This window comes from Pagrus pagrus (genome assembly GCF_965226575.1).
Source record: "Pagrus pagrus genome assembly, chromosome: 8".
Lineage (NCBI taxonomy): Eukaryota > Metazoa > Chordata > Actinopteri > Spariformes > Sparidae > Pagrus > Pagrus pagrus.
In genome coordinates this window covers 134,752-160,000 of record NC_140192.1, presented here as the reverse complement: position 1 = coordinate 160,000, position 25,249 = coordinate 134,752, and the positions used below count along the sequence as shown (strand labels likewise).

The 25,249-nt window shown below is 42.7% G+C and overlaps 2 protein-coding genes across 2 annotated transcripts in view; both read right to left on the bottom strand.

The window, feature by feature from the left end:
• Window positions 1-2,145, bottom strand: part of endog (endonuclease G) — a 6,650-nt gene extending 4,505 nt beyond the window's left edge. Inside the window, exon 1 of the mRNA XM_084360352.1 lies at window positions 1,947-2,145. Coding sequence (XP_084216478.1) covers window positions 1,947-2,117 — 171 coding nt within the window. The 5' untranslated portion in view covers window positions 2,118-2,145. The remainder of the gene's footprint in view (window positions 1-1,946) is intronic.
• A 1,571-nt stretch (window positions 2,146-3,716) lies between these two features.
• Window positions 3,717-24,127, bottom strand: LOC311261843 (netrin-G2-like). Its single transcript, XM_084360853.1, has 11 exons — window positions 23,988-24,127; window positions 20,189-20,600; window positions 16,432-16,690; window positions 15,350-15,495; window positions 14,391-14,629; window positions 13,978-14,150; window positions 13,543-13,566; window positions 6,968-7,135; window positions 5,309-5,452; window positions 5,140-5,229; window positions 3,717-5,048 (listed from the first exon to the last, which is right to left on the bottom strand). The coding sequence occupies exons 2-11, from the start codon at window positions 20,426-20,428 to the stop codon at window positions 4,918-4,920; spliced, it is 1,614 nt and encodes a 537-aa protein (XP_084216979.1). The 5' UTR covers window positions 20,429-20,600; window positions 23,988-24,127; the 3' UTR covers window positions 3,717-4,917.
• Window positions 24,128-25,249: the final 1,122 nt, after the last annotated feature.

Here is a 25,249-nt window from a genome sequence, read left to right as displayed (position 1 = left end):
TACCATAAATAATCATGTCATTGAACACATCATGAGTTATACCTGCCTTGGTTTAACCATGACAGCATCAGGGAGTTTCAACATGGCAGTGATGCACTGAAGGAAACAGCTGAAGAGCCCGACATGCAACTAAGAGAACATTTTATAATTTACAAACTCCAGTCAAAACCTGGCTTCAGATATTTGATAGTGTCATCCAGCCCATTGCGCTGTACGGTGGTGAAGTCTGGGTCCACTCAGTCATCAGAACTGAACCCGCTGGGACAAACATCCAACAGAGTCTTTACATGCAGAAGTCTGCAGACACATTTTACACAGAAACACACCAACAAATGCATGTAGAGCAGAATGAGGCAGAGACCCGCTGATAATTAACATTCAACAGAGAACGCTCCACTTGTTAACCAGCTGAAGTCCAGCCAGAGACGCCTCCACTCCAAAGCCCTCCAGACTCTGAGCTGAGCCCAGAGAAGAGTCCCCTCTGTCAGCTGGTCCTGAGGCTGACTGCCCCTCTCAGACAGTCTGACAGCCTCACAGCAACACTGCTCTCCCAACACAACCAGAGTCAAGAGAGAGAGAGAGAGAGAGAGAGCCACACAATGGAGGACACTTACCTTGGCCTAACTATCACTGCTTCGGGTAGTTTTGTTAAAGCTGTGAGTTCACTAGCAGATAAAACCCGCAGAGCATATTACAGCATACGAAAAGTTCTATTCAAATTAAACCCCCCAATTAAGATCTGGCTTAAAATTTTCCAAAGTGTTATTGAACCAATCCTCCTATATGGAAGTGAAGTTTGGGGCCCCTTAATTAAAGAAGAGCACTGGGACTCAAACCCTGTTGAAAAAGTGCATCTTGAAATCTGCAAAAACATACTCGGTCCACAGAAACTGCCCAAACCACAGCTGCAGAGCAGAGCTGGGCCCGTTCCCCTCTTAATCAAAACCAAAAAGAGAACTATTAAATGTTGGAAGCACTTGATGGAGTCTGACGTCGACTCATACCAGCACAGAGCAGGTCTGTCTGAACCCAGATAATAACACCTGGAATGGGACAAATGAGGAAATCAGGCTGACAAGTCAAAATGACACCACAGAAATAATTCCATACTCACAAATAAAACAAATCGACAAAGATAAACAAAAATATTGCCAACAATGGAAAACAGAAACTCAAACAATCAATAAATTATAATGTTGTAATTTACTGGACAGAGAATTCAAATTGGCCGAATATTTAACCCAAATAAAAAAATCCCAAAAAAGACAAACCCTTACGAAATATAGACTCAGTGACCATAAACTGGCCATTGAACCTGGTCGCCATAAAAGAGACTGGCTGGAAGAGCAAAAAGAGCCTGTGTCCACTGAGACACTGGAGACGTAGAGACAGAGACTCACTTTCTCACAAACTGTCCCAAATACAAAGAAACTAGAGAAGAATTATTTCCCAAATTTAAAGAAAAAATCCCCGACTTCCTCCAAAAAGACAAGTTAATCCCAGTCCTTCTGGGAGAAGACGGCTCTGCTGTAGGACCAGCAGGAGGACATGTCACTGCATGTCACACATGAAGACATGTTTCAATGTAAAGACTGTTAGACTCATTTATTTCTGTTTATTGATACTATCCTTATTGTCATTACCACTTATTTTATTATTGTTTATTACTTTACACACACACACACACACACACACACACACACACACAACTATTTTTGTTATTTTATTTTTTCTTGAATTTTACTCTATTTATATATGTATATATTAATTTATGAAGTGTATTTTTGTCCTGTTAAATTGACACTTTATGCTTTAGCAACATCGTCTATGTGACATTCATGCAAATAAAGCGAATTGAATTGAATTGAATTGAATTGAATTGAATTGAATTGAGAGAGAGAGAGAGAGAGAGAGAGGGGGAGAATTGAATTGAGAGAGAGACTGACCGTGAGCACGGAAGCCTGGACCGTCGGCACCGGGACCACCGGGACTCTGCTCAGTAGACCGGCTCCCTCCTCCTCCTCTTGCCCGTCTCTGACACTCAGCAGGCGGCTCACTGACGCCCCGAGTCCCGCTCCGATCAACAAGGTCGCTCCGGTCTGTAGCCACCGCTTCATGGTGCCGCTGTATCAGCTGGGGTGACGCGCTCTGATGACGTCACGGGACGAGACGTCAGCAGCGTGTCCTTTTATTTATTTTCTTATTTATTCTTTTAAACATGTTAATTAAACAAACTTTAACGCATAAACAGACAGTACAGACATCAACTGTCGTTGATTCATTTTTATATACAAACCAAAGAAGAAAAGAAGAAAACATGATGGTGAACACCCTAAATCACCCTCCTGATCGCATGACAGGAGAGAGGGAGGGACAACGGGGAATAAAAGACAAAATAAAATCATTTATTAAAAAACAACAATCACAAATAAATAAACAAACAAACAAACAAACAAACAAGTAAATAAATAAATAAGGGGATCAATCAGGCCGAAGTGTCTATCAAAGTTAGAGAGTCAATACAGGAAAGGAGTCCCAGGGTTCACAGAGCCTCTTACTGTGTGCTGGATTTTTTTCTTAATGGAGAAAAGATGCTTAGTCTTCTAACCAGGAGGTCGTTCCTGGAGGGTCTGGAGGATCTGGAGTGTCTGGAGAAAAATATTTCTGTTTTGTTTTAAAGTGATGATGGTGACGGTGTCGGTAATCATGATGGTGATGGTGATGATGGTGATGGTGATGATGATGATGATGATGATGATGGTGATGGTGATGATGATGATGATGATGATGGTGATGATGATGATGATGATGATGGTGATGGTGATGATGATGATGGTGATGGTGATGGTGATGATGGTGATGGTGATGATGGTGATGATGATGATGATGATGATGGTGATGATGATGATGATGATGATGATGGTGATGATGATGATGATGATGATGGTGATGGCGATGATGGTGATGATGACGGTGATGACGGTGATGTTGGTGATGATGGTGATGATGATGATGATGATGGTGATGATGATGGTGATGATGGTGATGATGATGATGATGATGATGATGATGATGGTGATGATGATGGTGATGATGATGCACTACCTGCTGATTGGGACATGGACGGTGAGTTTGGTTCTGATGTTTTCAGTCACATCTTCCTTTAACTCTTCCAGAACCACTTTTGTTCTTCAGACTTCACACCTTTAAAACTCTTCTGGACTTCAGGCTGGATTATCACAGTTAAGAGTCTAAATGACCTCTGAACAGCTTTATATATAACAGTAACAGTCACGGTCATAGTAATAAAGGTAATAATAATAGTCATAATGGTAATAACAGTAATAATAATAGTAATAACAGTAATAATAATAGTAATAACAATTATAATAATAATAATAGTAATAACTTTAATAATAATAGTAATAATAATAGTCAATAATAGTAATAATAATGGTAATAATAGTAATGACAATAGTAATAACAGTCGTAATTATAGTAATAACAATAGTAATAACAATAGTAATAACAGTAGTAATAACAATAGTAATAACAGTAGGAGTAGTTGTATTAGCACTGAAAGTAAAACAAGAATAAATTAAAGCTGTGTTCTGAATGCATCAGCAGAGACTGGTAGAAAGAAATACATTTTATTTTTGATTATATTTATTTTATTAAAAACCTCCTGATATGATGAATATTTGATGACCGAAAGATTCAGTGAAAAGCAACTGATAAAACACGTTTCATCATCAGGTCAATGGATTTATAATAATTTGAAGTATTGATTAATATTATTGATGATGTCACAACCAGAGTTAAAAATTTAATTATTTTATAATGACTGTTCACAGACTCTCAGATTTTATTTATAATGTTTACACACACACGCACACACAGTTGCCTGACAGTAGTACAACTTGTCAGTGATCAATAATAATCAATCAACAGGTGAGAAATGATCAATAAACAACAAAGATTCAGTTAAAGTCACTTTTAGCTAATGATGTCAAAGGTCAATGACTGACAGCTAATTACACAGACATTATAAGCAGGTGTATGTGTTTCTGTGTGTTTGTGTGAGAGAGAGAGCTTTGTCCACTTAAGTAAAAAAAAAAGTTCAACACAAAAACACGGTCTGTCTCCATGGTAACTGTATGATGTCACCAGAATCAGTGATGGCAGTGAGAATGCGCACCAATCAGAACGCAGCACAGAGGCTGATGATGGACAGCCAGTTCAGTCAATCAGAGAGAGGAGGAGATGTCATCATCACAATGTTTGAGGAGCAACCACAGGTGAGTCCTGACAGGATGTCATTAACCACATGGCAGCATGCCGACCAATCAGAGACCTCCTGTCAGCCCTGACACTCTCAGCCTCTGCGACTTCGAAGTTGTTGACCAGAAACAATCAGAATCTACTTATTAAGATTAAAACCGATGGACTGAATCAAGCTGGAGCCGCAGACATCAGCTATTGTTATTGTGTTGTTATCTTGTTATCGTGTTATTACACTGGGTCATTAAAAGGCAGATAAAGTGTTAATGAGTTGATTATATTGATTATTACATGTTATTTTCATGTTGACAGTAGAAAAGATGAAACATGTCGGCTGTTTTTCTTGTTGGTCTCGTTGGTCGTCACACCGGCTGTAAATACTTCCTGTGACAATTCTTCCAGTTTCAACATTTACATCTCATTTTATCGCCTCAGGTACAAACTTTGACTTTCATGTGAGACCCTGTGGACTCAGTGACTGTGATCAATAGTTGATGGCTGAGCAGCGTTCTTCAACTCCCTGAAACAAAGCAGCTGATCAGCTGAGTGATGATGTCACATCCCGTTCTAACAGGAAACAGGTTCAGCTCCTCGATTATATCATCGGTGGGTGTGACCCCGGGTCAGTGGGCGTGGTCAGCAGAAGGTAGTGGAGATCAAACTGATGGTCAGCAGGTAAAGGTGTGATGTCAGAGAGGAGGCGGAGCTCTCAACACCTTCAGGGCAACCGCTCTTCTTCAGACAGACGCTCTTCTCACAGAACAAACCTGCACACATGACATCATCACACACCTGAGCTGTGACATCATCTGCCCCCCACATCACCTGAGCTGTGACATCATCGAGGTGTTTGTTTACCTGTGAAGTTTTCTGGACACACGCAGCGCTGGAAGTCGATGCAGGTTCCTCCGTTCTGACAAATCAAACGCTCCTCGTCACACACGTTCACTGAGGGGACAGTCATTGATTATTGATTAATGATAACAACACTGATAACATGATACCAGGTCACTGAAGCCCTGTGTACCTGTGCAGCTGGCTCCGCCTCCTCTCCAGGTGTATCCAGGGAGACAGGAGTCACAGCGCCGCCCGGAGGCTCCAGGTTTACACTGACAGAGCCCCGAGTCCAAGCAGTGAGGAGACAGACTCCTCTCCACGTCACAGTCACACTCTGAGGACACAAGAGTCACCTTCATCATCATCACCATCATCATCATCACCATCACCATCATCATCATCACCATCATCATCACCATCATCATCTTCACCATCATCATCATCTTTACCATCATCATCACCATCATCACCATCATCATCATCATCATCTTCACCATCATCATCATCTTTACCATCATCATCACCATCATCACCATCACCATCATCATCATCATCATCATCACCATCACCATCACCATCATCATCTTCACCATCATCATCATCATCATCACCATCATCATCATCACCACCATCATCACCATCATCTTCACCATCATCATCATCACCATCATCATCATCATCATCACCATCATCACCATCACCATCACCATCATCATCTTCACCATCATCATCATCACCACCATCATCATCATCACCATCATCATCATCATCACCACCATCATCTTCACCATCATCATCATCATCACCATCATCACCATCACCATCACCATCATCATCTTCACCATCATCATCACCATCATCATCATCACCATCATCATCACCACCACCATCATCGTCATCATCACCACCATCATCACCATCATCATCATAATCTTCACCATCATCTTCACCATCATCATCATGATGTTATCTACTTTCTTGGTTCTTGTTAGGAGTCGAGCAGCAGTGTTCTAGATCAGCTGCAGCTGTCTGATGGATTTTTTAGAAAATCCTGTAAAGACACCATTACAGAAGTCGAGTCTGCTGAAGATAAATGCATGGACAAGTTTTCTGCCGAGACATAAGTCCTTTTATCCTGGATATATTCTTAAGGTGATAGTAGGCTGACTTTGTCTTAGGTCTGAGTCCATGATTACACCGAGGTTTCTGGCTCGGATTGTAATTTTCAACATTACAGACTGAAAAGACTGTTAGTCGTTCTTCCTTGGCTCCAAAAACAATTATTTCAGTCTTATCTTTGTTTAACTGAAGAAAACTCTGACACATCCAATCACTGATTTGTTCAACACATCTACTTAGCGTTTGAATGGGATTATAGTCCCCTGGTGAGATGGTTATGTAAATTTGTTTGTCATCTGCATAACTATGGTAACATATTTTGTTGTTTTCCATTATCTGAGCTAGAGGGAGCGTGTAAAAGTTGAATAGCAGAGGCCCCAGAATGGAGCTCTGGGGTAGTCCGCTTGTCATTTTCATCTGCTCAGATGTGTAATTATCTATAGACACAAAGTAGTCTCTATCATTTAGATAAGATTTAAACCAATTCAGTTCTGTACTAGAGAGTCCCACCCAGTTTTCCAGTTGGTCCAGTAGTATATTGTGGTCGACCGTGTCAAACGATCATCATCACCATCATCACCATCATCATCAACATCATCATCATCTTTTCATAATTTAGTTTAAATTATTTGTATTAGTTTGTTTATCCACCAGGTGGCAGCATAGTTTGACTAATGTGTGGTTGTCATTGCTCTGTGTGTGTGTTTGTGTGTGTGTGTGTGTTACTCACCAACACAGACGTTCTCGTCGTCCAGTGGTAGTGAGGCGTTTCTATAGTAACCAAGGCGACAGGACTGGCAGCTCTGACCTCGTGTGTTGTGTTTACAGCTCACACATGTGACCACGTTGAGGAAGTCGATGTAGCTGCAGCGGTTGGAGTGACCGTTACACTCACAGTCTGACACACACACACACACACACACACATATGAGGTCAGTTAAACCACAAACTTATTTTCCCCCTCGACATGATGAAATATTAAAATCTGCCCTTTATTAAAAACAGAATTAATGCTAATTGTGGTTGTGATTTTAATCAGAAACATATTCCACATATTTGTCAGTTTTGTCTGAACAGAGATGAGCACGATCTGCTTTGTCTGCTTTGACCGAGACCTCGAATGATAGGAGGAGTCACCACGGTGACCAGGCTCAGCATCCTCCGTGTGAACATGTCTGGACTCAGACTGGGACTGAACACAGACTCTGAAAGCGAAGGAGGTCAGTTTGACGACATGAGATATAAAACACGGTGAGCTCTAACCAGGACTATGAGTTCAGGAACGAGAAGACACGACAGGCGGGGACAGGAGAGGCATGAAGCAGCAGATGGGACAAAGGATTTATTTGGACTAAACCAGAGGTAACTGTGGAGACAAACCAACACTGTTCTGGTGACTTTGATTGTTTTTTTGTCCAGTTTGAATGAAGTGTGTTTTACGATGAGTTAACAAGGTGATTAAGCTCGTCTTAGTTCAGTCAAAGAGAGAAACTTGAATTCAGACAGTGGACAGTTGTTCTGTTTAGAAGGAAAAAATATTTCCTTTCTTCACATTTAGTGAGTTTATTTTTTGTTGACTTAGTAGACTAAGTAGTAAACTGGCTGCTTTTACATCTCCTAGCTGAAACCTCACCTCTGAGCTACAGAGTGGTGTCAGGAGCTAGCTGGTTAACATGCTAACTTCAGTAGAACACAGAACATAGACGTCTTTGACAGAACGTCAACACTGTTGTTTCTTCACCCTGTTCATGATGTTAGTTCAGTTGTCACATGACATCACAAACTGACATTCTGGACAGATCTTGCAAACTGCCTCTTTAACGAATCTCCAGCCACTGGTCATAACTCCACCCATGTAGCATTATGGACAAAATCAAGCATACAGACAGGTGAGACAGGTAGAACAAACATTAACACTGATGAAGACGGCAGCAGAGACCTGAACACTGTGGCAGGTTACATCATCTAGTTTGTTTGTGTCTTACATTTTTTTCTGTTGACCTTTGACCCTGACAGGGACTTGTCCGTGGGGGAGGAGTCTAATGTGACAGAAAATCTGGCGGGAATATCTGAAAACACCTCAGTTTGTGTGGGCGTGCCCATTGATACAGGAGGGAGGAGTCATGTGCAGGTGAGCAAGTCAGGTGGTCAGAGTTTGTCTTACCCTGAAAGGTGACGTAGGCGATTTTGGACAGCTGACTGAACTTTGGTCCTCCTGGAATCAGAATCTTCTGGGTCGCTTTGGACACAAAACAAGGTGTGTAACCATGGCAACGGGCAGGTAGCAGCAGAGGTCATCAGACTTCAACAATGCTGCTGAACTTCTTATGACAAGTCATAGGAGGTACTTTTACCATTTATTGTATCAACATAAACACTGAGATGTATTCCCTCATTTTTAAGAGGGTCTCATACTAGTAGCTCTACTACTACTACTACTATTTCTCCTACTGCTACTGTTACTATTACTACACCTGCAGCTGCTGTTTCCAATGCTGGCCAGTAGGTGGCATGTCTATTGCTGTTCTTACATGTTATACCTTTTTTCTCGTAGCCTTTGTCATCTTTCTCCCTCCCTCCTTCCTCTTTAGTTTCCTTTTTTGTTTCATCTTTGGCCTCAGTGACTGTTTGGTTCAACAGAGATTGAACAGATTTTAATTTGCATGAAAATATGTTTCCAGCACAAGGTCCAACTTACTTTAGGTGAAGCTCTTAACCACATCTGCTCATGTCACATGATATTAACTTGTGTCCATGACAACTAAGCAGCTCCACCAGCTGAGGAAGACCAAAATATGTGGTTGAAAGCTTTGAAGACAACAAGTAAGTTGTACCTTTTGCTAGGAATCTTTTGTCAAGCCGCTTTTTCTACAGTCATGTATGAATCTCAACCTCAACCCAGATGTAAAAGTAAATGATCAAGAATTACTGAGTGTGCAGCCAATGTTCTTAAATAAATTGTGCATGATATTATATTCTGACCAATCATGGTTTCATTCTGTACCTTTCTCCTTGTTTTCCTCTTCTGTCTTCTCTTGTTTTGAGTCTCTCTTTTCATCGGACTCTGATACTCCTGCTGGTCCACCAGCAGCTGAATCCTCTCCAGATGACTTTTCATCCATTGTAGCTGCTGAAAAATTGACTCCGGGATCATCTACTGCTTGAGAAGAATCTGATCTAGAATCTAGACCAGGACTTCCACTGTCTGGTGCAGAGGAATCAGTTCTGGTTGATTGCATTTCATCATTTCCTGTCACCTCTGTATCTGGCCCTACTGAGACAGAATCCAGTCCAGAATCCACTGAATTTGATCCAGTCACATCAACAGATCCACGGGAATCATCTGGACTGTTCCCAGGATCACTAACAGGCACTGGTCCAGAATCTGGTCCCGATTCAACTAAACTTGGATCATCCGGGAAAGGGAAGGTGAAGTCCACAGGTGCCAAATCACCAGAAGGGTCCGATTGATCTAAGGCGGTGGAGCTTCTGTCTGGTACAGCATCACCTCCTCCTCCTTCAGAAGAAGGAAACAAGGACTCTACAGAAGCAGCATCAGGACGAGATACTTCAGGAGGTGCTCCATCAGGAGAAGGTACATCAATAAGTGTGTCTGGGATCCTAGAGGAGGGTGCTTCTAGAGGAACACCTGGAGGAGGTACATCAGGAGGAGGTACATCAGGAAGAGGTACATCAGGAGAAGGTACATCAGGAAGAGGTACGTCTGGACGAGGTACATCAGGAGGTACATCTGGAGGAGGTACATCAGAAGAAGGTACATCAGGAAGAGGTACATCTGGAGGAGGTACATCAGGAAGAGGTACATCTAGAGGAGGTACATCTGGATTAGTTACATCTGGAGGAGGTACATCAGGAGGAGGTACATCTAGAGGAGGTACATCAGGAGAAGGTACATCAGGAGGAGGTACATCAGGAAGAGGTACTTCAGGAGCTACATCTGGAAGAGGTAAATCCAGAGGAGATACATCAGAGGGAGGTACATCTGGAGGAGCTTCATTAGCACGAGGGACATTGGAAGGTGGTATATCAGGAGGAGGTACATCTGGAGTTAGTACACCAGGAGGAGCTTCATCAGGTGGAGGTACGTCAGGAGGAAGTACACCAGCAGAAGCTTCATCAGGAGGAGGTACATCAGGAGTTAGTACATCAGGTACACCAGGAGGTGGTATATTCATCTGAGTGTCTGGAGGAACATCAGGAGAAGTTGTGTCAGTTCCTGCTGTAAATGAAGGATCTCCAGCCTGATTGGTTGTGACTGATATAGTTGATCGAGTGTCTCCTGATGGAGCCCCGTCATTGGTTGGGGTTATTACTGGGATGGTTGCTGTTGTTGGTATTCCGGTTGATGTTGTAGTACCATCAGCAGATAGGGTTGTACTGGTGATCATGTTGTCAGTACCATTACCAGAGAAGGCAGAGTCTGTGCTGTCTGGTGAGGAGGTGGAGTCAGAGGACGGAGTCACTGGGTCAGAAATAGACACCTCAGAGTCAGTACTGGGGCCTGGGATAGTGAGGCTGTTGGTACTCATGGAACTGGTGCTAATAGTGGTACTAGGAGTGGTGGTGTCTGGTACTGTAGCGGCTGATTTGCCTACAGTCTCCAGAGCTGGGCTGCTGGATAGAGCTGTGTTGGCTGTAGGTCCTGCTGTACTGCTAAAGTCTGGAAAAGCATCAGAGCTTGCAGTACTAACAGTACTACTGAAAGTAGTAAAAACTGTAGTACTAGTGTCAAATGTTGTCGAGGCTAAACCAGCTTTAGGAAAGTCACCAGTATCGCTAGTGCTAGTAATGTAAGTTGTAGAGCTAGTATCCATCATGGTAGTACGGGTAGTAAGAACATTGTCAGTGCTATATACAGGGATAATACCAGTAGTTATTTCTGCAGTAGTAATACTCCTTGTGTCAGCGGTAGTAGAAGTAATGGCTGAAAGAGCACTTGCTGCGCTTGTAGGAGCTGCATCAGAAGTCATTGTGTACATAAAAATAGCAGTAGTACTGTATGTAGTACTAGTTTGGTCAGTAGAGGCAGTAAAAGAAGTGCCTATAGTAGAAGCAGTGTTAGTAGTAGCAATACTGTAAGTAGGGGTAGTCCCATCTGCTTCAGTAGTAGTAGTTCTACTTTCAGTAGTGGTAGTACCATCAGTTACAGTACAGTCAGTTGTAGTAGTGTCAGTACTTATATTGCTGTCAGTTGTAGCTGCAGTAGTAGCACTATCAGTAGTAGTAGTCTCTGCAGTGGTAACAGCAACACTTTCAGTCATAGTAGTAGATGTAGCAGAAGTTGTAGCAGGAGTAGCAGTAGTTGTAGTAGTAGTCGTAGTAGTAATGTCAGTCACTCCATTTGATGAGGCAGAGGGTCTGTCTGGTGCTGCTGAGTTAGAGTCACCAGCCGCTGTCAGAGAAGAAGAGTTGTGTCTTTAGTGAAGCTCAGCTCTCTGTTCTCTATAGAACATGACTGAACTCTCTGCAGAACATTCATCCCTGGGAGCTTTTCAGTTCACTGAAATGTGAGTAGAAAGAGTTTCAGAAACCCCCTCCCATACCCTTAGCCCGACAGTAGACTCCAAATTAAATGTGTTGTCAGATAATAAAGTGTCAGTCTGCTCATCTGACTGTTAAACACTGATAATTTTACTGTCGAGAGTGAAGGAAAAAACTCAATCACTGAGGAAATATCAGCGACCCTGACCCTGATCCTACCTGTTGGTCTGAACCCTGATCCTGATCCCACCTGTTGGTCTGAACCCTGATCCTGATCCTACCTGTCGGTCCTGACCCTGATCCCACCTGTTGGTCTGAACCCTGATCCTGATCCCATCTGTTGGTCCTGACCCTGATCTTACCTGTTGGCCCTGACCCGGATCCCACCTGTTGGTCTGAACCCTGATCCTGATCCTACCTGTTGGTCCTGACCCTGATCCAACCTGTTGGTCGGAATCCTGATCCTGATCCTACCTGTTGATCCTGACCCTGATCCAACCTGTTGGTCCGAACCCTGATCCTGATCCAACCTGTTGGTCCTGACCCTGATCCTACCTGTTGGTCTGAACCCTGATCCTGATCCAACCTGTTGGTCCTGACCCTTATCCTACCTGTTGGTGTGAACCCTGATCCTGATCCCACCTGTTTGTCTGAACCCTGATCCTGATCCCACCTGTTGGTCTGAACCCTGACCGGCCTGCACACACTGACAAGATTAACCACTGTGCTTGTTTTCTGTGGTGGACACCTAAATACTTAACACAACAGTTATTTTGGAGTCTATCAGTGCTGTCACTTTACCTGTTCAGAGCCAGAAACCCAGCCAACCAATCAGAAGGTAGTAATGAAGTAGAAACACCCAGTTCTGTTCTGCAGAGACCTTTACTGGACTCTGATGTTTCTGTGATCAAATCCACACACTGCTGAACTCCAGATTTTCACTTTTGTTGCAGGTTCAGTTTGAGCAGAATGTCAGTGAACTTTCACACGTTTGAGAAGCTAAATATCAACTTTCTCCTGAGAGACTTTGTGACCCTATTTGACCAGAGTTGTGTGGATTCAGTCACTGTCACATCTCCAACTACCGTGTTCTACCGCTCTACTGTTTTACTGTTGTTCTATTTGTTCTACCCTGTGATTGTTCTGATCACTGTTGCATCTATTCGGATACCTGTGGTTCCTTAAAGGTCTCAAACCGGCTTGTTACTGTGTTTGTCTCCATATGTTCTGTGTGTCTCAAAATTAGATTGATTTCTTTGATCCTGACAAAATGTGTGTGTGTGTGTGTGTGTGTGTGTGTGTGTGTAAAGTGATTGACCGGTTAAACAGGCTAACACAGATTAAACACACACACCATCTGTTGGTGTGTTAATGACAGATTAACGTTCAGACTTCCCTCCCAGAATGCACCCTGATATTTAACTCACTCACTGATGCGATCAATCTTGTGACCAATTATTTAAAAAGAATCAATACTTTCTCCTGTATTTAACTACCTAACCAACTAACTATCAAATTAACTAACTCTATTTTGGATTGACATAAGTGAGAATGATGCAATTACAAACAAAACTTTTTTTTATTGTGTCAGAAAAAGCAAAAATGTTTAAAATAAATAATGATTTATTGAAAGGAAAGATAGAGTAGTATCCCATGATGCAACACTGACCACATTACTCTAGTTTGTCTGTCTGCGTGTGGAGACAGGTGAACAGCTGAGCAGACAGACAGATGAGCAGACAGACAGGTGAACATATGAGCAGACAGACAGATGAGCGAACAGAACAGGTGAACTGTACTTACTAGCTGCCGTTTCTGCTGCTTCACCTGAAGAGGACACAACATGTTATTGAAAAATACTTTAAAGATCTCCGCTGCTGTTTCAGACATGGTGAGGGGGGTGAGGCGGGTGAGGGGCGTGAGGGGGGATGCACCACCCTTGTCAAGCTGCCCCCCCCTCTGTTCCCCAGCAGCAGCAGAGTGCAGGGACTTGACTACTATAATATTCTCTAAACTATATACTGTAAATACTCAAGCCTATATCATATGGTAGCATATATATTTTTTATAAACTCTATAGACTCTATAGAGTTTTATTTTTATTATATTATTTTATTCTATCTGACTTGTTTTGTGTCTGTGTACAACTACTCCATGTGCCTTTAATTGCCCCCCCCCCCAACACTTCAGCAGTGTGTGTGTGTGTGTGTGTGTGTGTGTGTGCGTTCAGGTACACACAGGTGTTGGCGGTGCCTTTGGGCAGGGGTAGGTAAGATCCTGGTCTCCAGCTGCGGGGTTTGAAGCCTTGGCTGCAGCGCTCACAGTCCTGTCCACTTGTGTTGTGGTCACAGTCACACTGCAGCGTCACATCACGTAACACACACTGAGATGCATGCAGGTTACACTTACACCTGCACGAAACATACACAGAAACACAAACACACATCAGTCCTACTGTAACTTTTCCAGGACACCAGGTGGTCAGAGACTCCTCCCACACCTTAATGACATCAGAACCTCCTGAAATGGACCCTCTGACATTGCCCACTACACTACACACTACGCTGGTTGTTAGCGGTGTAGCTAGCTGTTAGAAGGTGTCGCTAACTGGTAGCAGGTGTAGCTGGCTATTGGGTGTAGATATTATTCACCTGGCAGGTACGTCAATGTTGGAGATAGCGTAGAAGTACTTAAGCAGGTTGTCTCTCTGGACATAGGTCCCTCCCAGTGCCGGGCGGAGGAGTCGCAGGCGGAGGTTGGTGAAGGTGAAGAAGTCTCTCAGACCCTTCATCGTCTCCATCCGGGTGTAGAGGGCGTCCATGTTGATCAACTTCGGACCTGCAAACACTCCAAACCGAGCGCGCACCTCGAACACCACGACCTTCTCTTCCTATTGGTCACACAGGTAACATGCTTTCAGCCATTGGTTAGGCACGGTCAGGTATGATCAGGTAGGTCAGGTATGATCAAGTATGGTCAGGTATGATCAGGTAGTTCAAGTATGGTCAGGTATGATCAGGTAGTTCAGGTATGACCATCTAGGTCAGGTATGATCAGATAGGTCAGGTACAGTCAGGTATGATTAGGTAGGTCAGGTATGATCAGGTAGGTCAGGTAGGTCAGGTATGATCAGGTAGGGTCAGGTATGATCAGGTAGGTCAGGTACAGTCAGGTATGATTAGGTAGGTCAGGTATGGTCAGGTAGGTCAGGTATGGTCAGGTAGGTCAGGTATGATCAGGTAGGTCAGATATGGTCAGGTATGATAAGGTAGGTCAGATATGGTCAGGTATGATAAGGTAGGGTCAGGTATGATCAGGTAGGTCAGGTACAGTCAGGTATGATTAGGTAGGTCAGGTATGGTCAGGTAGGTCAGGTATGATCAGGTAGGTCAGATATGGTCAGGTATGATAAGGTAGGTCAGGCACGGTCAGGTATGATCAAGTATGGTCAGGTATGATCAGGTAGTTAAAGTATGGTCAGGTATGATCAGGTATGATCAGGTAGGTCAGATATGATCAGGTAGCGACAGGTACGGTCAGGCTATGATGTAATTGTATCATGAGTTTTATCTGCTTCCCAGTATGACCAGTATAAGGTCCAGTTACACACCTTTGCTCCGACCCAGCGGGAGTACTGCTCAGTACAGATGACCCGGGTCAAGTTACTCGGTGCTAAGTCAGAGACTTGCTTCGGAGACATGCCGAAGGCCTCAAGACAGTCGTCAGCGTAGTATTGATACGGCTGCCAAGTTAGACCTGGAACACAAACACACGACCAATAGCAGCCATCATCACTTGATCATCAGTCATCACTAAACACAGTCTTGGCGCCCTCATGGCTCAGCACTGGACCCAGTCCAATTCTTTGTGGAACTGATGCTGAGGTCTGTATTTGAAACTTAATGTAACTAAGAGGAAGTGACACAACACAGGAAACATGACGGTCTTGAGACTTCATCAGCACCTAGTATTAACATGTGATCGATATCTGGAAATTAATATCTGATCAGAAGTCTTTCCTGGTATTGACAAGTGGTCTCATTATCTCTCGTCATCATCACAGATTGTGATCAGATCTCTGATGATGATGTTGATGTAGTCATTCATTAACGTTGTGCTGCTACAACTGCTCAAGTCAAAACTACACAAATCAAATCTAGGTAAAGTGAAGATGGTTGACAGGTCCAAGTCTGTTAATAGCTTGTATTAATTTTCTTTGCAGAGTCAGAGAGGCTGAAGAGACGATCTGAGAGAGACGTCAAAAAAAGATTTGATCTGTTGGCTGTGGTGCTAATGAGGCTGAAGGTAATCACAACCAGTGGAGAAGCTACTGCTCAGTTACACCTTGTCTTCCAGGTCACATGACCTGAGAGTCTTCATGAACTCTACTTATCTCTCCTCCTGAAGGGCCTGTCTGTAGCTTTTACTTTGAATGGCAGCTTTACTAACAGGAAGAGGTGAAGTCAGGTGACCTTTTCCTTCTGAATGTTTGATGTCATTAACACCTGTTGAGCGTGCATGTGATCATTTACTGATCAGTAACCTGAGAGTTATTGATCCACAGATATCTGACCACATGCCAATACCAGTTTTTAATGAGCCACAGATATCTGATAAAGACCACATGACAGTACCAGCTGATGTTCGATTGGCTGACCCTCTCCACCCTTCTGCCCCTCACTGACCAATCACCTTTGTCCAGAGATTTCTCGAGCACCATGCTCGTTGGTCGGCCATACTCGAAGGTGACGATGATGTCATCAACCACCTCCAGACTCTTATTCCAGGAGAGAGTGATGTTGGCCAGTAGGGGCTCAGGATACCTGGACCATGTGACTGTCTGCCAGTAGGTGATGAGCCCTCCCCGCTCCCTGTCTCCCATCAGCTGTGGAGGGTGAGACAGGTCTGGGCTGGACGCATCACACTCATCACTGCACAGGTATGGGTTCTCCTGCAGAACAGAAAACAACAGAACCCAGTTTATTCAAAGTCACAGTGGAACATTTATGAGATTATTTGATCTTTTACAACATTTTTGATGGTTGAAGCTAAGAGGCCCATGTCTATGATGCATTATAACACATTATGAACATACTTATAATGTGTTATAATGCAACTGTTGTACAGAGCATGTGTTAAACTGTCCAACTTTACAGCAGAAAGCAAAGCTTGCTTCAGCTCCACCCACACTCCACCTCTTTGCCCTGTTTTAGATTAGCCTATTGGTGACATCACAGAGACTATGTCCATGTTTTGTATCTCTGTAAGTAAGTTGGTTACAAGCTGTAAGTGGTGCATCTATGAGATGGAGCACCAACTGTGTGTGGTGGAGCACTAACTGTATGTGGTGCAGCACCAGCTGTGTGAGGTGGGGCACCTTCTGCATGAGGTGGGGCACCTGCTGTATGAGGTGCCACCTGCTGTGTGAGGTGGGGCACCTTCTGCATGAGGTGGGGCACCTGCTGTATGAGGTGCCACCTGCTGCATGAGGTGGGGCACCAGCTGCATGTGGTGGGGCACCTGCAGTATGAGGTGGGGCACCTGCTGTGTGTGGTGGGGCACCTGTGGTATGAGGTGGCACCTGCTATATGAAGTGGGGCACCTTACATTTACATTTAGGGCATTTAGCAGACCCTTTTGTCCAAAGAGTCTTACAATAAGTACATTTGTCACAATAAAGTAACCACAACATTTCACCATTGATAAAGTAGAAAAGAAAAAATAGAAACAATTTTCTGAGCATAGTAGCTGCTATTTATCAAGGATACCTTAAGTACATAAGTGCTGAGGGTCAGAACATACAAGTGCATATACATGGTTTTTTTTGGGGGGGGTGGGGGGATGGGAGGGAGTCATACTATGCGGGGTCGAGGTGAAGTCTGAACAAGTGAGTCTTGAGTCTTCTGCAGAAGATGGCGAGTGACTCTGCTGTCCTGACATTGGCCCGGTGTTCTTTCCACCACTGAGGTGCCAGAACAGAGAAGAGTCGCAACTTCTCTGAGCGACCTTTGTTTGCTCTCAGTGATGGCGGTACCAGCCGGCCAGCTTATGTAGTGCAGCGAAGTGCTCGTGCTGGATGCCAGTACCATCATCTTGAATCTGATGCGGGCCGCAACAGGAAGCAAGTGGAGGTCACGGAGGACCTTTGAGTCCAGCCAAGAGCGCATTGCAGTAGTCCAGGTGGGGCACCTGCTGTATGAGGTGGGGCACCTGCTGTGTGAGGTTGGGGCACCTGCCCTATGAGGTGGGGCACCTGCTGTGTATGGTGGGGCACCTGCTGTATGTGGCCGGGCACCTGCTGACCGTCACATGATCCAACACAGTTTACTGAAGAGAGAGAGAGAGAGAGAGAGGGAGGGTGTGTGTGTGTGTGTGTGTGTGTGTGTCCCACTAACATACTTGTGCAGTGTGTGCTGGATTAACACTGAAATTAATCTGATCAGCGTGTGTGAGAGGTTTATCTTTTGACTTTAGCTGCAGCTGCCAGCTGCCATAGTACAACTAATCTACAAGTAAACATTTAACTAGCTGACTGTCACTATAACCAACTGTAACTGACTGTCACTGTAACTGACTGTAACTATAACTAACTGTAACTGACTGTCATTGTAACTAACTATAACTGTAACTGTAACTAACTGTGACTGTAACCTACTGTAACCGTAACTGACTGTAACTGAAACTGAATGTAACTGACTGTAACTATAACTAACTGTGACTGACTATAACTGTAACTGTACCTGACTGTAGACGTCACTAACTGTAACTGACTGTAACTGTAACAGACTGTAACCGTAACTGACTGTAACTGAAACTGAATGTAACTGACTGTAACTATAACTAACTGTAACTGTAACTGACTGTAACTGTAACCTACTGTAACTGTAACTGACTGTAACTGAAACTGAATGTAACTGACTGTAACTATAACTAACTGTGACTGACTATAACTGTAACTGTACCTAACTGTAGACGTCACTAACTGTAACTGACTGTAACTGTAACAGACTGTTACTGTAACTGACTGTAACTGAAACTAACTGTAACTGACTGTAACTGACTGTAACTGTAACTGACTGTAACTGTAATTAACTCTAACTGACTGTAACTGTAACAGACTGTACCTGTAACTGACTGTACCTGAAACTAACTGTAACTGACTATAACTGTAACTGACTGTAACTGTAACTGACTGTAAGTTAAACTTATTAAAACAAACCTGTAACAACAAATGAGTTTGTGAAGAGACCAAAGTTAATGTTACTAACACATCAGTCAGCTGACAAACTGATCGTATCATTAACTGATTATTGAAACAATCCGTCATTAGTTTCCATCTGATCGTAGAGACGCAGCATCATGAAACTGAGGAACGTCTCCGTCGTGTTAGGAGAAACTTCTGGTTTCATGTTCAGGTTAAACGAGTTGTGTAGTTGCTCTTTAAATGGGGTTAAAGGTTAAACTCTTGTTGACATTAAATTTTTGCTTCATTACATCTGTTGCTTTTATCAATAATTCAGAAATGTCTCCAGTTTCCCAAAGGAACAATTACACAGACAGCAGGAAATGTGTCTGTCTGTGTGTGTGTGTGTGTGTGTGTGTGTGTGTGTGTGTGTTCCTGAAATGATTGACAGGAGCAACTTTAATCTCTTTATGTGAACAGATCACAGTATTGGCCTGAATATGAGACATATTGTAATGTGTATGTTATGTTTTGAAATTATAAATCATCAGATATCTGTTCTGACTCTGTTAGAATCCTTTTAGAGTCCGCTAGTACTGAAAGTGTTCAGTTGTTCCAGCTCAACTTGCAGGGTTCTTTAAACAGCCTGAATCACCTGCTGTCACTGACTGAACATCATCAGTTCAAACTGATCAAAGCGAAAATGTGACTGATAACAGACCTGAAGACCAGCTTTCACCTGAACAACACTCAACACAAATATAAACACAACACTTTTGTTTCTGCTCGCTGTTTTCACAAGTTGAAGAATGGTCCTCAGGTGACGTGGTTACATGTGGTCTGTGATTGTGAGGCTGGATGTATGTACTGACAAACTCTCCGAAACAACTTGTTGTTTTGAACTTAACATGTCATCAACAGGGAGCAGCTGAGGGGGACGTTCCTGCAGTCAGCATGTCGACTTCATGCGTTACTGTGAGCAGTCCAAGCACACCTGTGAGATAATCATGCTATTGGTTTATAGTGTTGAGTGAGGTGAGATGTTCAGGTGTGTGTTTGTGTATTCAGGTGTGTGTTTGTGTGTTCAGGTGTGTGTTTGTGTGTTCTGTTCAGGTGTGTGTTCAGGGGTGTGTGTGTGATCAGGTGTGTGTTCAGGTGTGTTCAGATGTATGTTTGTGTGTTCAGGTGTGTGTTCAGTTGTGTTCAAATGTGTGTTCAGGTGTGTGTTTGTGTGTTCAGGTGTGTGTTCAGGTGTGTTTGACTGACCAGTGTGCAGAATCTCTCAGGTGGGTTTCCACAGGTGATACCGGGGGGGTCGACTCTGATCTGCATCACCTCCCTCATGTTGGCAGGTGGAGGCTGACAGGCATAAAACTCCCATCCAGGCCCCGCCTCTGAGCCACGCAGAGACCGACACACGTCAAACTGACTGCCGGTCTGACACCGGCCCAACACCGGCAGGAGGAGGAGGAGGAGGAGGAGGAGATGGGGGTGAAGCTGAGACATGGTGACCAGACGGTCAGACAGACAGGAAGTTTATCAGGAGGTCAAATGTACCCCCCATATTTTTTATCCTGAGATTCAAACAGGTGGTTGTCATGGTGGCCAGCCGGTTTTCTTCTAATCTTCATGGTTACCAGGTGAAAATAATCCTGAAGATGCTCCACCCACCAACAGGCTGCAACAAAAACATCAGTGAAACCAGTGAAACCAGGGAAGAATAGGAGGTCTGTCCCTTCAGTCTGCATCTCTTTGTGTTCTGATTTTCTGTCTCTCACCATACGATCTATTAAGTATCTGTTCTGGAGCTTTTACTGCTGTGATATACTACTGTGATATATTACTGTGATATACTACTGTGATAAACTAGTGTGATATATTACTGTGATATATTACTGTGATATATTGCTGTGATATATTACTGTGATATACTACTGTGATAAACTACTGTGATATATTACTGTGATATACTACTGTGATAAACTACTGTGATATATTACTGTGATATACTACTGTGATATATTACTGTGATATACTACTGTGATATATTACTGTGATATACTACTGTGATAAACTAGTGTGATATATTACTGTGATATATTACTGTGATATACTACTGTGATATATTACTGTGATATACTACTGTGATAAACTACTGTGATATATTACTGTGATATATTACTGTGATATACTACTGTGATAAACTACTGTGATATATTACTGTGATATACTACTGTGATAAACTACTGTGATATATTACTGTGATGTATTACTGTGATAAACTACTGTGATATATTACTGTGATGTATTACTGTGATATACTACTGTGATATATTGACGTGATATATTACTGTGATATACTGCTGTGATATATTACTGTGATATACTACTGTGATATATTGCTGTGATATACTACTGTGATATACTACTGTGATATACTGCTGTGATATATTAAATCAAATCAACTTTATTTATATGGCACTTTTCATACGTTTCAGTAGCACAAAGTGCCTCACAGAGGTTAAAAGCAAAACAAAACAAAACAATACAAAACACCATGAAAACCCCAAACCTCCCACCCCCACAAACATACACACAGATACACATTTACATACACACTCACGCACATACATAGATATACGGACAGACATACACACCCACACACACACAAACATACACACACCCACACACATACACTAGCTGTTGCTAAGGAGACATGGCTGGGCACCGAAATCACAGGTGAGGAAGAAGCTACCTTTGGGGGCCGCGCACACCGAGAGAAATCATGGTCCATGACTGCAGGGGCGCCACCACAATGACCCCCCCAGCCCAGGCAGACAGGAGGCTCCACACCAAGGTGTAGAGCTCTCTAGCCACCCGGGCCAGGGCCGTCCACAGGACAGCACCCCCATCGGTGGACCAGAGCAACTCCCGGTGTGGTAGGCCCCCAGGAGGAAACACTGGAAAATCGAGGGGCTAAAACAGTAAAATAAGATAAAAGGTATAAAAACTGAGGGAATAAAACAATAGAATGTATAAAATAGACCATAAATAACGAGTAAAACATTGAAATAAAACAATAAAATAATAAAACAGGATAAACTGAACTAAAAATTAATATAAAATAGAATAATAATTAAATAAATAAATAAATAAATAAATAAATAAATAAAAATAACAATAATAATAAAAAATACAAGAACTTAGAGAGAGTTAAATGAGCTCAGTTAAAAGCCTGATTAAAAAGATGGGTCTTGAGCCTCTTTTTAAAAACATCAACAGTCTCTGCGGCCCTAAGGTTCTCCGGGAGGCTGTTCCACAATCAGGGGCCATAATAACTGAATGCCGCCTCCCCGTGTGTTCTAGTTCTGACTTGTGGTATCGTTAAAAGGCCAGCACTGGAGGACCTCAGGGTCCGCGAGGGTTGATAGGGTCAAAGTAATGCAGATAGATAAGAAGGCCCAAGACCGTTAAGACACTTAAAAACTAGTAAAAAAACCTTAAAATCAATCCTGAAGCGCACGGGGAGCCAATGCAGCGATTTTAAAACAGGTGTAATATGCTCCCGCCCTCTGGTCCTCGTCAGCACTCGTGCAGCTGAGTTTTGTAATAATTGTAAGTTATGCATGCTCTTTTTGGGAAGACCAGAGAGCAGGGCATTACAATAATCCAAACGACAAGAGATAAAAGCATGCATCAGCACCTCCGTGCTGGCCTGAGAGAGAAACGGTGATATACTACTGTTATATATTACTGTGATATACAACTATGATATATTGCTGTGATATACTACTGTGATATATTACTGTGATATACTACTGTGATATATTGCTGTGATATACTACTGTGATATACTGCTGTGATATATTTCTGCTCTAACAGGTCTGAACAGGTAGAAACAGGTGTTTGAACTTCCTGTGTAAACAGGTAAATATTCAGCTTCTTGCAGACTCCTGAGAAATAATAAGATATGGAATATATAATAATATACACTGATCAGCCGCAACATTAAAACCACTGACAGGTGACGTGAATAACATTGATCATCTCATCACAATGCGATGTTCTGCTGGGAAACCTTGCGTGCTGGCATTCATGTGAATGCCACTTGACACGCACCACCCATCCAAACACTGTTGTGGACCAACAAATTCCTCCAAATTCCCCAGATCCCATTTGATCGAGCATCCGTGAGACGTGCTGGAGCAGGTCTGATCCATGGAGGCCCCGCCCCCCAACATACAGGACCCAGAGGATCCACTATAAAACTCCCTGGTGCCAGACACCACAGGACACCCTCAGAGGTCTTAAGTCCATGTCTTGACAGGTCAGAGCTGTTTTGGCTGCACAAGGGGAACCTTAACAATATTAGGCAGGTGGTCATAATGTTATGCCTGATCAGTGTCTGTCTGTCTGTCTGTCTCTTGGTGTCTGTCTGTCCTTCTGTCTCTCTCTTGGTGTCTGTCTCTCTGTCTGTTGTTTGTTTGTTTGTTTGTGTCTGATCTGATGAAAACATGATTAAACTGAGACTCTGAGACTCGGCCGCTCGTCTTCTTCTTTATTAAAATGTTTGAACCCACAAACACTCCTCCTCACACATGTTTCATATCTTATATCTCTGTGTCGTCCACTCAGTGGCCACTTTATGAGGAACACATGTTCAGTCTGTAAGTCTGGTGCTCTGTTCACAGCTGTTCTGAACGTTTCAGAATATTAGGAACCCCCCTGAGTATATTACAGTCCAGTTAGTGACATCATCATAAACATCATAAACATGACGAACATTAAAGACTTTGTTAAAGTCACTTTATGACATAGAAGCTTCAACAAACTGAACAGGTGTTCCTAATAAAGAGGCCACACACAATTTCTGTTATCTCTTCATACAATACACCTGTCTGTCTCTATCCACCTGTCTGTCCTAACCCATCTGTCTACCTACCTGTCTGTTTCTATGTGTCTCTCTCTCTGGTGTTTCTGATCTCTGTTTCTACCTGTCTGTCTGCTTGTCTCTGTCTGTTACCCGTTGTAGTGTTTCCTGTCTGTCTCTCAGTGAGTTACTCACCTGTCTGTCTGTCTGCAGTTTGCCTTTAGGTTGATTCTTGATGAGTAAACAAATGACAAATTGCTGATCGTCCTTCCTCCTCTTCTTCTTCTTCTTCTTTTCCTTCTTCTTCTTCCTCTTCTTCTTTTTTATCTTTTCTAATCTCCTCTGCTCTCCTCGAGATAAACCTCAGAGCTCAACATCTCTCTCTCTCTCTCTCCACTGTAGCTTTACCTCTCTCTACCTCTCTCTCTCTCCACTATAGCTTTACCTCTCTCTACCTCTCTCTCTCTCTCTCCACTGTAGCTTTACCTCTCTCTACCTCTCTCTCTCTCTCTCCACTGTAGCTTTACCTCTCTCTACCTCTCTCTCTCTCCACTGTAGCTTTACCTCTCTCTCTCTCCACTGTAGCTTTACCTCTCTCTCTCTCTCTCCACTGTAGCTTTACCTCTCTCTACCTCTCTCCACTGTAGCTTTACCTCTCTCTACCTCTCTCTCTCTCCACTGTAGCTTTACCTCTCTCTCTCTCCACTGTAGCTTTACCTCTCTCTCTCTCTCTCCACTGTAGCTTTACCTCTCTCTACCTCTCTCTCTCTCTACTATAGCTTTACCTCTCTCTAACTCTCTCTCTCTCCACTGTAGCTTTACCTCTCTCTACCTCTCTCTCTCTCCATTGTAGCTTTACCTCTCTCTCTCTCTCCACTGTAGCTTTACCTCTCTCTACCTCTCTCTCTCTCTCTCCACTGTAGCTTTACCTCTCTCTAACTCTCTCTCTCTTCACTATAGCTTTACCTCTCTCTCTCTCTCTCCACTGTAGCTTTACCTCTCTCTCTCTCCACTGTAGCTTTACCTCTCTCTACCCCCCTCTCTCTCTCCACTGTAGCTTTACCTCTCTCTCTCTCTCTCTCTCTCTCTCACTGTTGCTCTACCTCTCTCTCTCTCAAATTCAAATTCAAATTCAAATGAGCTTTATTGGCATGAAAGTTTCAACAATTTTGCCAAAGCATCAAAACACAATATACAGTCAAAGTAAAAGATTACAGAATAAATAATACATATATAATTAATAATAATAATAGGAATAATGACAATAATAATAATAATAATAATAATAATAATAATAATAATAGTAATAACAATAATAATAGTAATAACAATACTACTACTAATAATAGTAATAATAATAATAAAACAAATAAATTAATTAAGAAAAGAAAAGAAGAAAAAAAAGAAATAAATTAATAAAAAAAAAAAAAAAAAAAAAAAAAAAGTAAAAAAGTAAA

Excerpts from the sequence above, each read along its gene's own strand:
- LOC311261843 (XM_084360853.1), bottom strand. The coding sequence starts at position 20,428 with ATGTCTCAGCTTCACCCCCATCTCCTCCTCCTCCTCCTCCTCCTCCTG. Across the intron at positions 15,496-16,431 it reads CGAGAAATCTCTGGACAAAG|GTCTAACTTGGCAGCCGTAT; the intron begins GTGATTGGTCAG and ends TTTGTGTTCCAG. Across the intron at positions 13,567-13,977 it reads CAAAGGCACCGCCAACACCT|GTGAAGCAGCAGAAACGGCA; the intron begins GTGTGTACCTGA and ends TGTCCTCTTCAG.